We start from the raw sequence: 12,716 nt of genomic DNA on the forward strand, positions 1-12,716 counted from the left end.
CGCTATGTTTTATGCCAAGGTTAAGCTAGTGCAAGTGGGAAAGTGAATTAAAATACGCCGTTTTAAAAAATGCTCGTTGTCAGCAATCAATCACAGTAAATGTGCAGTCTAGCTACCTCTCGGCTATTTCGCCTCAAGAGGGGTCCAAATGTTACAATAAGCAAAGAATCTCGCGTTCTTTACCTTGGGGCTCCTTAAATAGTGGTGGCTAGAGCGCTGTTAGGCTCATGCCCCTATCCAAGATGTCCGCCGTACTTTTAAGAGCTTGCAAGTGAGATCCGTATTCAGCCCGAAAATCTGCTGTCACCGACTAAATGCAGGTTCACGCTATGTTTTATGCCAAGGTTAAGCTAGTGCAAGTGGGAAAGTGAATTAAAATATGCCGTTTTAAAAAATGCTCGTTGTCAGCAATCAATCACAGTAAATGTGCAGTCTAGCTACCTCTCGGCTATTTCGCCTCAAGAGGGGTCCAAATATTACAATAAGCAAAGAATCTCGCGTTCTTTGCCTTGGGGCTCCTTAAATAGTGGTGGCTAGAGCGCTGTTAGGCTCATGCCCCTATCCAAGATGTCCGCCGTACTTTTAAGAGCTTGCAAATGAGATCGGTATTCAGCCCGAAAATCGGCTGTCACCGACTAAATGCAGGTTCACGCTATGTTTTATGCCAAGGTTAAGCTAGTGCAAGTGGGAAAGTGAATTAAAATACGCTGTTTTAAAAAATGCTCGTTGTCAGCAATCAATCACAGTAAATGTGCAGTCTAGCTACCTCTCGGCTATTTTGCCTCAAGAGGGGTCCAAATGTTACAATAAGCAAAGCATAATGACCGTACTCCAAGATAAATCTGTTCAACGCGATGCTAAATGCTGTTATCGCCTTTTGAGTCACAACAAGGGATTAACGTTGCCTAGAATGTTGACAAAAGTAAAAAAAAAATGTCTCAGTGAAAAAGTGCTCATGTGCATTGTAATCAAGGACTGGCAAACCTAATAGGTTGCACCTATTTGACAATTGCTTTGCCATTGTGCTTTGCTGATGCAGTGCAGCATCAACCAAAAGAGGAAAGGCATGCTTCTGGCAGGTGTGACATGTGCATGATGATGTATGCATGTGCATGAATGCATGTGTGCACCCAGGGAATGACGCAGGCACAATTTTTGTATTTAGGGATAAAAGATGGTGGATTTCTCTAGGACAGGTGAATAAAAAAGAAATCACTCCAGTGTGCAAAATGCAATGTTAGCTCTGCCGAGTAGTCTGGCAGAAAATAGGGGTTAAGAGAGCAACGATGCAACAGGGGGCGGCCTGGGGCAAGAGAGGAAGTGGGCCCATGAGGCTGAGCCTATGAAGGCCTTAAAAAATAAATAGCTTGGAAATTGGAAGAGCAAAGCTTGGGAGAGGTACCGCAGGTCAACGGGATAGTAAAGAGGCCATGCTCCAGGTTAAGAACGAGCTCATTGTAATTGCTTTTGTATAGTGCTTACTACCCCTGACGAGGCGTCGAAGCACATTTTTGGTGAGTAGCACGCTACTCTGGAACCTATAAAGTTTTAGTGGGGAATTAGTATAGTGAAATATGAAATTAATTTGAACCGTGGATATGTTAGTCTGTTAATTGGATTGAGAAGGATAGTGAAGCGATAGAAAAGGTAAAAGGTTTGCATTTATATAGCCCTTGTAAGCCCTGATGAGGTGTTGAAGAGCTTTTTGGCGGGTAGCACGCTACTCCAGAACACAATTAGTATAGAGAAATATGAAATTAATTTGAGTTGTGAACATGTTAATCTGTTATTTGGATTGGAAAGGAATAGTGGAAGGATAGAACAGGGAAGGGTCTAGAAAGTTGTTTTTTATGGAGTTCATAGCAAGAGTCAAATTGAAGGGTTTTGAAAGGCTTGTTTGGGAGATCTGAGTACTTAAAGAGGTATGAGATGATGCAAGGAGGGGTAGAGGAGGGAAGTCTCTAGAAAGGGTTATTTTGGGGATCATAGTTGTGCTATGGCGTTTGGGATGAATGAGAGAGGGAGGCAGAGGATATATTGATAGAGGTATAGGGTGAGAAATAGAATAGTGATTTGGAGAGAGTGGTAGAATGAGGTTTGAGGTGAGTCAGAGTGGAGGTATAGGATATATTACAAGAGATATAGGGTGGGTGAGATATAGGGTAGTGCATTGGATATGCTGAATTAGTAGCAACGTAATAAATATAAAGATACATAAGTACATGGAAGGTATATATATACATAAGGATGGTAATATATGTAGATTAAAGTTGCATTTAATAAACTCAGACTTTCAAGTGTTGTACTTTAAATCAATGTATTTGTTTTTATTTTTTGTAATTCAATAGTGAAGCAATTATAGACAGTTATGATTCAAAGATTTACTTATCTATACAGTCACGAATGTACATGTTAAACATAAGTAACTATAAGTAAAATGTTAATTTTTTAAGCAGAACTAACACATATTTATATCTTTAAAAACATAATCATTATATATGTTTATACAAAACAATACACATATATAGGTACACATCTATAGTCCAAATAAATGTTTATTTACATAGGTAGATGCTGTATATTTATGTTTGAGTATAGTGGTTATGTGAGGAAGAGCCAATTCTTGAGTAGTCTTCTGAAGATAAGGTGGTTATCCGTGGATCTTATGTTTGGGGGGGATAAACAGTTCCATAGTTTTGATGCTTGAACAGCGAAGGATGTGCGATCCATGTTTTTTTTCTTGTACGGTGGGAGTTTGAGGCGAGGTGCCACTCTATGGCGGAGGTTCCTTTGTTGAATGTGTTTTGTGATTTTATTCCTGATGAAGAGCTGTCCTGTTCCAGGTATCGCTTTGTGGGTGATACAAAGCATCTTGAATGTAGATCTTCTGGCAATAGGTAAGTTAGGTAACCAATGTAGGGCTTTCAAGGTGAGGGAGATGGGGGCTTGCTGCTTTATATGTAAGAGTAGTCTGATAGCAGAGTTGTGAATCTGTTGTAGTCTTTTCATGGTCGTTCAAGGTGATCCGTGGTAGAGGCTATTGGCTTAATCGAGTTTGGACAGAACAAGAGAGATGGTAGCCTGGACCATGTGTGGAAATCCCAGGTGGGGAAAGACGTGTCCTCGAGTTTTTATAGTAACAAAGAGGAAAGAAAACCCTCGATTAAGCAAAGGAGAATAGCAAGAAAGTCAGCTCGTGTTATGAATGGGATCACTGTAAGTTTTTTGGTAAACTATTGTCTGCAAGAGACTTTGATGACAGAAAGCTAAACATGGTGTGGTAGGCGAGATTTAAAAAGCGGGCGGCAACTCTTCTCTAGGTAACGTTTATCCCACGTCCATCGGCAGTTCGAAAATGATCTGCTGCACAAACAAGGACCGACTTATATGTTATCCTGTGGTGTGGGGCCGATTGTTTACACAAGTGATGTATTGGCACATTGAGTCAGGATCAGTGTTGTATCGTTCAGTGGCTACAGAAATGATATCCAAACCTGTAGATCACACTCCAGGCGCTACTAAATTGGCCTCGTTGGCTTCTCAGATTGTTTGATAACTGTTCTGTTGATGTATACATAGTATTTCATCGTCCTGTTGCTTCTCTCTAATGAAGGAGAATAGTCTGCGTCCTAAGTTCTGCTCTGCTGTGGAAATGAAGCTCCTGCACACAGAATGATCAAAATAGTTTCTATTGTGTTCTTCCTTCTAGTTCCTCCTACAATTTACCATTCTCCTTTCTCTAAATGCTGTTTCCTTCGCATCCATGTTTTCTCTGTTGCGCAGCAGTGGGCATCATCTCATATATATTCTTTTATGCATAGGAGCATGTGCATCCTGCCGGATTTTACCTAAAAATCAAAATTCTTCTGAAAGGTGGAGCATCAGATGACGTTGTCAGTGCAGGTACAGAGTTTATTCTATATGATACGAGGTTAAGGCAGGCTGTATTTCATGTTGATGATCGCCACTACCTTTAAAGTTAGCAGAGTCTAGAAACAAATCTCGATTTTGTTAATGAATTCACAGTCAGAAGATTTACCTCTTTATGCAAAAGTGTGTATGAATTCATGATGTAGTGATATGCTAATAAACCTCTCTTCTGAGTAATGGCGCTACTGCTTGTTAAGAAATTAGAATGTCTGAATGAGAAGATACATTGGAGTCTTACAAGGATCATTTTGGTGCCATGTTTAAATCGAACTATTAAATGGTGAATGAAGGAACGCTTGAAAATTGTGTAACCACTGAAAATTGCATTGGTTTGCATTCCAACCCATAGTTGTTTTACCCACCATGCCACCGCAGATTAGACCCAACCATATGCCAATTCGCCTAGTTCCTGCTCCAATAGGAGTAGTCCAGCCCCATCGGTCAAGCCAGGTCCTCTCAGAACCAGAACATAAGCAGCCCAACACGGGTTTCTTTCCATTTGAGCCTTTTCAGACGGGTGTAGCTTAGCTCCACTGGCACCGTGAGCACAGGGTCCAGGTGTGGGCATACCCTTGGCCACTTAGGCTGTTACATCAAACACTCAAAAGGTGACGGTAGGAAGATTTGTATATATATGTAGTCTAACCACTGGCAATCGCTTGTGCTAGCATTCCAGCCCACTTTGCCTACTATACCACCTCGGAACTGAACCAGACGTGTGCAAGCCAGCTTTACCCGCGCTCCAGTAAGAGCAGTTGGTTCCATATTTTGGGAACCGACATGTTAGTGTATAACTCGCTTCGCAAAAACAAATACTGGACATGAATTGTAATTGCACAATTTGTGATCTCTTTTTGTGACTAGTTTGTAGGTACATCTGGCACTTGTGTTTTTATAGGTACATAGCGTGTGCACATCTGATTCGGGGTTGGACGCACCAACTAAAGGGATCAGTTGTTGGCACCGTGAGCCATGGTGGACCATTGTTTGGTTAAACAATAGTGAGCAACTGCAATAAGGACTGTGATTGTGAAACCCGCGCATAGGGCAGACCTTGGTCTTCAGATCTTTCTTTACTGTCTGAATGAGGTTTTGGACATTATGGTTGATGATAGGCTTCTCCGCAGCACGCACATGCTCATTTGTAAAGAAAAGGCGATTCTATTTGGAACATAGGCTACTGTAATGGGTCTCCTGACCAGAAGTACTGGCTACAGTTCTTAACCAACCCAAAGTCAAAGGCTTTTAGAAATAATTTTCCCAAAATACAAGTCCCTTGCAGCATTTTTTGATATTAAAAACTTAGCAAAGACCAGCAGAGGGGCTGTCCTTACTATTACACATTGCATCTGCTGTACATAAGTGTGCAAGCTGTGCTGCTTATGCCATCATCAGTTCCCCGCTCCGGTGTGAAATGCATCAGCATTACCGTCCTGGCAATCTCTGTAGACTGACACCATCTTAACTCTACAACTCGGCTGGAGCAACAGCCATCGAGCCTGCGCAAACCCACTAGGGGGAAACTTACAAACACAAGAAAAAAAGGGAAATCAGTGAAAGGAAGAGCACAGTGAGGTGATCATGGAAGTGGATGGTGCTGAGACGTCTCAGAAACAAGGCAGAGAAGGAGATGAGGCGAGAAGAACCGTGAGTGTCAAAGGAGAAGAAGCACGATATATAGCTGTAGGTTTCCTTAGGAGAGCTGTAGGTCATGGTTGTCCCAAGAAGGGGAGCCCCTCTTCAGTCGGCCCACCATGCTGCCATTCATTTAGAGTATTTTTAGGAGCCCTAATGTCTTAACAAAGAAGTCAAAAGACAATAAAATCTTTGCTGAGGCCATTGTCCTATCTCCATCCATTTTCCATCGTTCCAAGCTCTATCTTTGACCCCACTATGGAAAAGTCGTAGGGAACACATATAATGTGCTTAGAATATATTGCATTTGTCTTTATGCTTCAACTTGATACAAATCAGGTTATAGTTTGTTTTGCTGGTGATTAGTTTGTCATCCTGTTTTATGTCATTAGGTAATGGGAACTTGGTACATCAAAGAAGAAAAAGATTTCCTTACTACATCTCAGCTTCACACCATTAGCAACTAACTGTCCATATTCACAAGCGATTTAACCTACAAGAAAATCAAGACAACTCTATACTAATCTCAATTCAACCCTTTACCTGGCGACTGTGTTGAATGCTTAAGTTGAAAAGTGTCTTGTTCTTCTGTGAATGACTCACCTATAGGCATCTAAAATAAAATCTCTTCTCCGAGTCCTTGTATCCTGCATTTACTGGGTCCTCATGCGCATTTACACAGTAGACCTCTGCAGTAGTGCTTGGAATACCAATAGTTTCAGTTTTATTGCAGCTGGGAAGATAAACCAGTTGTTTCGAAGTAGCACTCCATTCATTCTTTGATGGTGCCACACTGGTGCGTGTCCCCGTTCACTAGTGTATTCCAATACATACAATTGAGATGAATGCCCCTCTAATACGATGGTCAACACGCACGGGTCAACTTCAATTCTAGGGTATGTCATCACAGAAAGAGCAAATATACCACATAAATCTCCAGGAACTCAGAGCTTTCCATTGGCTCTGAAAGTCCTTTCTGCCAGCATTCAAAGCAAACTCTGTTCTAGTTCAAATGGACAGTATAGCACCTGAACAAATAGGGAAGCATAAGATCCAAATTCTTATCTCCGGAAGCTCAAGCTATCAGGAAATCACCTATAGCCAGGGTCTTTTAGGGTGTTTAGTATGCGCAACAACACTCCTTCAGTGTGACCTTATGAGAAGTCTATAAATGAGCCCTACAAGACTTACCCCCAGATGCAGGAAGTTCCCACTCTGCGAATCCTCAATAGCAAAAGATACCGAATCGCTATTCAGAATTCGCAGAATGGTATGCATCACCCAAATCGGTAAGTATCTGCGATTCGCAACCGGGCGCAATCGCCATATGCGAATTTGCCAAAATCGCTATAAAATCGCAGAATCGGCTGTTTCCCAACCCCAAATTACGATTTCGCAAATACCAAAATAGCGATCTGGCAGATTGCGAGATCGCAAAAACTGGAAGTCGCATTTTGAGCACAATGATGACATCACTACCACTACAACTTATCACTTAAAGGACAGGTGGGAGCTGTTGTCTCCTCCAGTTTCTTCCAACTTCGGAAAATTAAGAAAATTGCCCACCTGCTAACACACTCCGCACTCATACAGGTAGTGATAGCCCTGGTACTTTCGCGTCTTGATTTTTCAAATGCTGTATATCTTGGCCTACCATCAGGTCTGCTAAAACGACTCCAGATAGTCCAAAACCAGGCGGCAAGACTCATCTGGAAACAACCCAAATGACAGTCTGCCAGACCGGGACTGGCGAAACTACACTGGCTACCGATGGCCCAAAGGGTCGCTTTCAAGACGGGCTGCATAGTTTTTAAAGCACTGCTGGGAAATGGCCCCAAATTTGTTAAAAATATGATTAATAACTATAAACCTCAGTGCAACTTACGCTCTGCTCACCTTCACTTAGTAACCATCCCATTGTTTAAACGGAAACGGGCTGCATAGTTTTTAAAGCACTGCTGGGAAATGGCCCCAAATTTGTTAAAAATATGATTAATAACTATAAACCTCAGTGCAACTTACGCTCTGCTCACCTTCACTTAGTAACCATCCCATTGTTTAAACGGAAACGGCAAGGAGGCAGATCTTTCTCCTACTTGGCCGCCACCTTCTGGAACACCCTCCCCTTGTCACTCAGGAGTTGTAACAATCTCTTAGTCTTCAGGAAGGCCTTGAAGACGTGGCTGTTTGAGTAAGCATATGTCTAGGGATTTTGGTTTAATTTTGAAACCTGCGGGTGTACGTGCGTCCTATAAATAGTTATTAACATAACATAACTACCAGGAATTAGCCTGCTCCATGCTTCATTTGGATCACAAAGCTGGATAGAGGAGGAGGCAGAGCACTGAACTCCAAGAGACACACCCTGCTGTCCCAATACAGGATACATATTGACATCACAATGTCCCAGGAAGCTACAGGACCCAGTGAAACAACCAGGAAGCGCAAAATCAAGTTTTCTGAAAAAGAACTGGAGTACTTGATAGAGGGAGTCAGCAGGGACCATGACCAGCTGTTTGGGAAGCTGTCCTGGAAGGTGCCCGAGGCTACCAAAAGGCTCATCTGGCTGCGCATCAAGTCCAAGGTCAACGCAGTGGGAGTCACGCACAGGTCCATTGATGACCTTAAAAAGAGGTGGTACGACCTTAGAGGCCGTGCCAAGGAGCGCATTGCGGAGAGACTGGCCAAGGGAGGAGGAGACTTTACAGTCCCCGAGAACACACCAATGGAGGACCTAGTGGAGGACACCATCAACCCTGCAGCCTGTGTGGGGTCACTCAACTGGACACCTCCCGCACCACACATCAATCACAAGGTAAGAGCCATGCAACCGCGACCACGTCCCCTAACAATGCCCATGCCCCCAGAGCAAGCCATATTTGTAACCCCAGTAATCCAGTCCCTGCTCCTCCTAAACGCCCAAATGCATTGTGGGACCTGTAGTGTGACAATGTGCCCTGATAGCCACACGCAGTTAGAATAGTCAAGTGAAACATACCCCTAAAGCCAGTCAGGGAATACAAGCCTGCATGCATGTTGTTACATCCCAGATCCCTGAATCATATCATTAATCATGCACTCATTCACATCACAGGTGCTGCAGATGCTGAGACGTCTGACAGCGAGGCACTCCACATTGTGGAGACACCTGATGAGATGGAGGGAGAGAGCCATCCAGCACCATCACCTGGACCAGCACCTGGACCAGCACCTTTCCCAAGACACAGGGCCATCCCTGCAGCCATAGGAGGAGCACAACCTCACCAGTCGGCACACATGGCAGTGGAGCAGACCCCACCCCCACCCAGGAGGCAGACACGATGCACAGCAACTATGCGGTCCCAAGCAAGCAGCAGGTTGAGGCAGCAGCGCTCTGTGGCCACCCCAGCAGACATGGAGCAACAGGCCCATAACCTAGGCCTTGGTGAACAAAGACCTGGGCACACATAAAATGATCAACAGTTGATACAAGAATAGTAAATATGATATTGTCGACACCGGAGGTTTTCTTATAAGTTTTTATGTGAAGATGTTCATAGGAAAAACAACGCCAGCCGACACGTGTTTCGTCAACAGGTCAGTGCCTGTGACTCTTCAGGGCTTGGAAGGCGTGGAGGTGGAATCGAAAATCCGGTGATCATTCCAACCTGGAGTGCGGGTAACAGGGTAGATGAAAAGGATCGTAGGGTGAGAGAATTGTCAGGCGGGCGGGTGCGTCCGTGACAAAATCGGAGCCTGTGAATGCAGACCCCAGCCGGTGCTCGTCTCGTCGGAAAGAGTAAAACCTAGGCCTTGGTATTGAGGCTCGGATGCTTGCAGTGCACCGCAAGCAGGCACAGCACATGGCAGCAATGCAGCTGCAGCTCTACAAAACTGCACGCAACATTAGTCAGCTCACTGAGAGTGTGCAGGAGCTAACCGCAGCCGTGAAGGAGAGCAACCAACTGATGGTGGCGCAGCAGGACATCACACGCAGACGCCACAGGCAGCTGCTGACACGACTATCAGCCTACACACGCTCAAACCACCTGATTGGGAACGCCACCACCCAGCTGTCACGCAGGTCACTGGCCATGCAGATGCAGATGGTACAATGCTGCGCAGATGTTGCAAGGCCCTGGAGCAGGTCACCACAGCTGTGGAGAGCCAACAGGCGGCCGGCCATGGCCATGCAAGAGGGGGGGGGGATGATGGCAGTAAGCGGACATCTAGCCTCAGCAGCCTGTCTGTGCCGGTGCAACCAGAAAGGCGCCGCAGTTCCCGGCCCAACGCTGCATCACGGCAGGACACTCCCAAAGTGGAGGTAGAGAGGCGACAGGGTGCGTCCGGCAGGAGGTGCCAATGACTGTACATTTCCGGCAGTGCCATGTGCGTGGGGGGGCGGAGCAGCTGGGAGGCGGGAGCGGGGAGGGTACAGAAGGAAGAAAGGGGCGGGGTTTAGCGGCGGTGGCGGGAAGCGGGGAGCGGGGAGGGATGACGAAGGGGGCTCAAATACAGGAAATACAGAAAGAAATAAACAATAAACAGAACCAGGCAATACAGAGACTTGTACACACTTCTAAACCAACAAATACCACAGGGGCAGGTCGGGCGGGGAGGAGGGGGACGAAGGGGTTAACGCTGCAGGGAAAACAGAAGGCAAAAACTCGGTAAGTACAGGGAGACAGGCAACAAGTACAATATACACAAATACAGTGAGGAAACAGCAATGAATACGGGGGCTGGTCGCGGACCACGCCGCTAGAAGACAGGGGGCGTGGTCACGCGGCGGAGCTCGGCAGAAGGCAGGGAAACACGCACGCAGCAGCTGGTGGCCGTGCGGCGCGGGGGTGTCCTAGAGCTGCTGCATCAGGGGGTCAAGGTCTCTGATGAGCTTCGTAATCATTGCCCCATTGAGCCTGATTTGGAGTAGATCTCCTCTTCAGTCAGGCCCAGGAGTGTAATCCACAGCCGGAAGATGCGCTCCTGGATCCTGCGTCAGTTCTTGGCTGCAGCCTGGAGCCTCAGCCGCCTTGCCACGATGTAGAGACCTGGCATTGTGACTTTCCTCATGCTCCTACTGAGTCTTCTTAAGTGTGTTTGATTTACCCAACACCTGTTTCTTGTTTGCCATTTTTTCTTTCACCAATTGAACTTCATGGTTACCACCTGGTTTTGCTTCTCCTTAAATTGCGACTCGTATTTAGCGATTTATGGTATTTTCGCAATTAACGATTTATGATGAATGGGAATAGCGATTTATTAGCGAATTCCCAATTTGTTTGCGAATTCGCTATTGATTTCGCTAAATGTGTGGGTAATCGCTGTTAAGGAATCGCAATGGGGGTTACCAAATGGTTTTGAGATTCTTTGTTTTGCGAATTCGCTATTTGCTGCCTTTGTACTTGATGCATTGCGGGAGCGGAAATTGCTATCACAATCGCTGTTTCGCAGCGATTGCGATCGCAATATCACTTGATGCATCTATGCCAAAGTGCTAAACAAATTTTTTACAAGTGAGATTTTCCATGAACAGACGTCTTTGTAGATGTAAACAACAAAATATTCTCAAACATTATTTACCAACTGAGGACTAAGGGGAATGTTCTTTTGACAGCAGAATTAGCAAAATGTGTCAAACCCCCGCCTGGTGTGAGCCGCCCTGGCTTCCCTGAGAGATGGTCCCTTAATGGGTATCTCCAGGGTAAGACCGGGCATCCCCGGCGGTCTGGTGGGGCCGTTAGTGAAGATGAGGCAAGCTAATGCCCAGAGTTGCCGAGTGTGATCGCTGATCAGAGTGGGCACCGAGGCGAGAGAATTATCGAGTCCGCTGACCCTGGTCCAGAAACCTGCCGCGCCGGGAATCGAACCCTGGTCCCGGGCTGTCCTCTGCTCTCGGGTCTGCCGCCTCTAACCAGTGAGCCACACTACTGGCACACTATGGATCTGCCATCGTAGTAAGAAGGACTCAGTAGCATTCATCTCTGCCATATGGCCGGTTTCAGCTTGGTTCTGCCCTCTGCATCATCACCTTCCACTGTCCCCCGATACACTCTGCGACACTCACCTTGGACCTCGCAATGGACTGCCATATTCTGTTTGATAGCCAATGACACAGCAAACAGACTGCGGACTGAACTCTTACTTTGTACTTGTCATTCCCTGAAGGACTCTGGCTGGCACTCCACTGGCCAACATTGTAAAGTGGGGTTTGCATGCCCCTGTACTGCTCCAGATCCAACACTCCACTGAATCTGCATTAAACATTCCGAATCACAAATATGTGTTGTGTCTATGGTCTTTCATGTGTGGTAGTATTGATGAATGTAGGGTCAGTGAATTCCCCCTACGTCCATGTTGCTCATGTCGTTGGACTTGAGTCACAGGGTGACAAATTGCCGAATGTTGTCCGGGTGGCGCCGACGCAACAACAGCAACACACGCATTAGTTACTTCCTTGTCCATCCCCGTATGGAACCACACCCAGAGCCCCGGGGTCATTGTTCATAACCCTTACGGTGACTTTCGATGCACTGAGGTAGGGGCACCTTAAGTGCTGAGTGGGTGTGCAGCCTGCGATGATGCCCGGTATCGGTGCTCCAGATGGCGCAGGTTTTGTGTGCCCTGCTGTACCGCAGTGTAGGCCTGAGCCAGCGGGCAGCGCCTCCTGGATCACAGAGTTAGTGGCACCTATGAGGCTGAGCGGGTGTGCAACCTGCGCTGATGCCAGGTGCACTGGTATGTCCCCTTCCATGGAGAAATCAAGACCCAGCACCAAATGTGAGACCTGGGGGCTCGTGGTGCGGAGCTTCATGATGTGGAGGGTGCCATGTCCGCGGGCTTGGGGCTTGCACCGGCACATGGTGGGTCCTCATTTCTACACACCGGTGGCGGAAGGTGAGCAGTGAGGCATGGGTGCGCAGGGGCGGGCATGCACTGCTGGGTGCTGGGAGAGGCTGGGGGGCACCTGCCTTGGTGCCCAGGGCAGACATGCAACGCTGGGCGGCAGGAGGGGCTGAGGTGCAGCTGCTTGGGTGCGCAGGGGCGGACATGCACCGCTGGGTGTTGGGAGGGGCTGGGGTGCAGCTTCCTGGGTGTGCAGGGGTGGACAGGCGATGATGTCACGCGCAATTGTATGTACTGTGCCATTCATGTATCTGGGCTCTGTTTCA

The 12,716-nt window shown here is 46.5% G+C and overlaps 1 protein-coding gene across 1 annotated transcript in view; it reads left to right on the forward strand.

Moving 5' to 3' along the window:
- TEX11 (testis expressed 11) overlaps nucleotides 1-12,716 on the forward strand; it is a 1,326,855-nt gene that overhangs the window by 563,247 nt on the left and 750,892 nt on the right. Inside the window, exon 12 of the mRNA XM_086918299.1 lies at nucleotides 3,822-3,903. Within this exon, the coding sequence (XP_086774425.1) occupies nucleotides 3,822-3,903 (82 nt within the window). The remainder of the gene's footprint in view (nucleotides 1-3,821; nucleotides 3,904-12,716) is intronic.

The sequence above is a fragment of the Lissotriton vulgaris genome, chromosome 4_1 (assembly GCF_964263255.1).
Source record: "Lissotriton vulgaris chromosome 4_1, aLisVul1.2, whole genome shotgun sequence".
Classification (NCBI taxonomy): Eukaryota; Metazoa; Chordata; class Amphibia; order Caudata; family Salamandridae; genus Lissotriton; species Lissotriton vulgaris.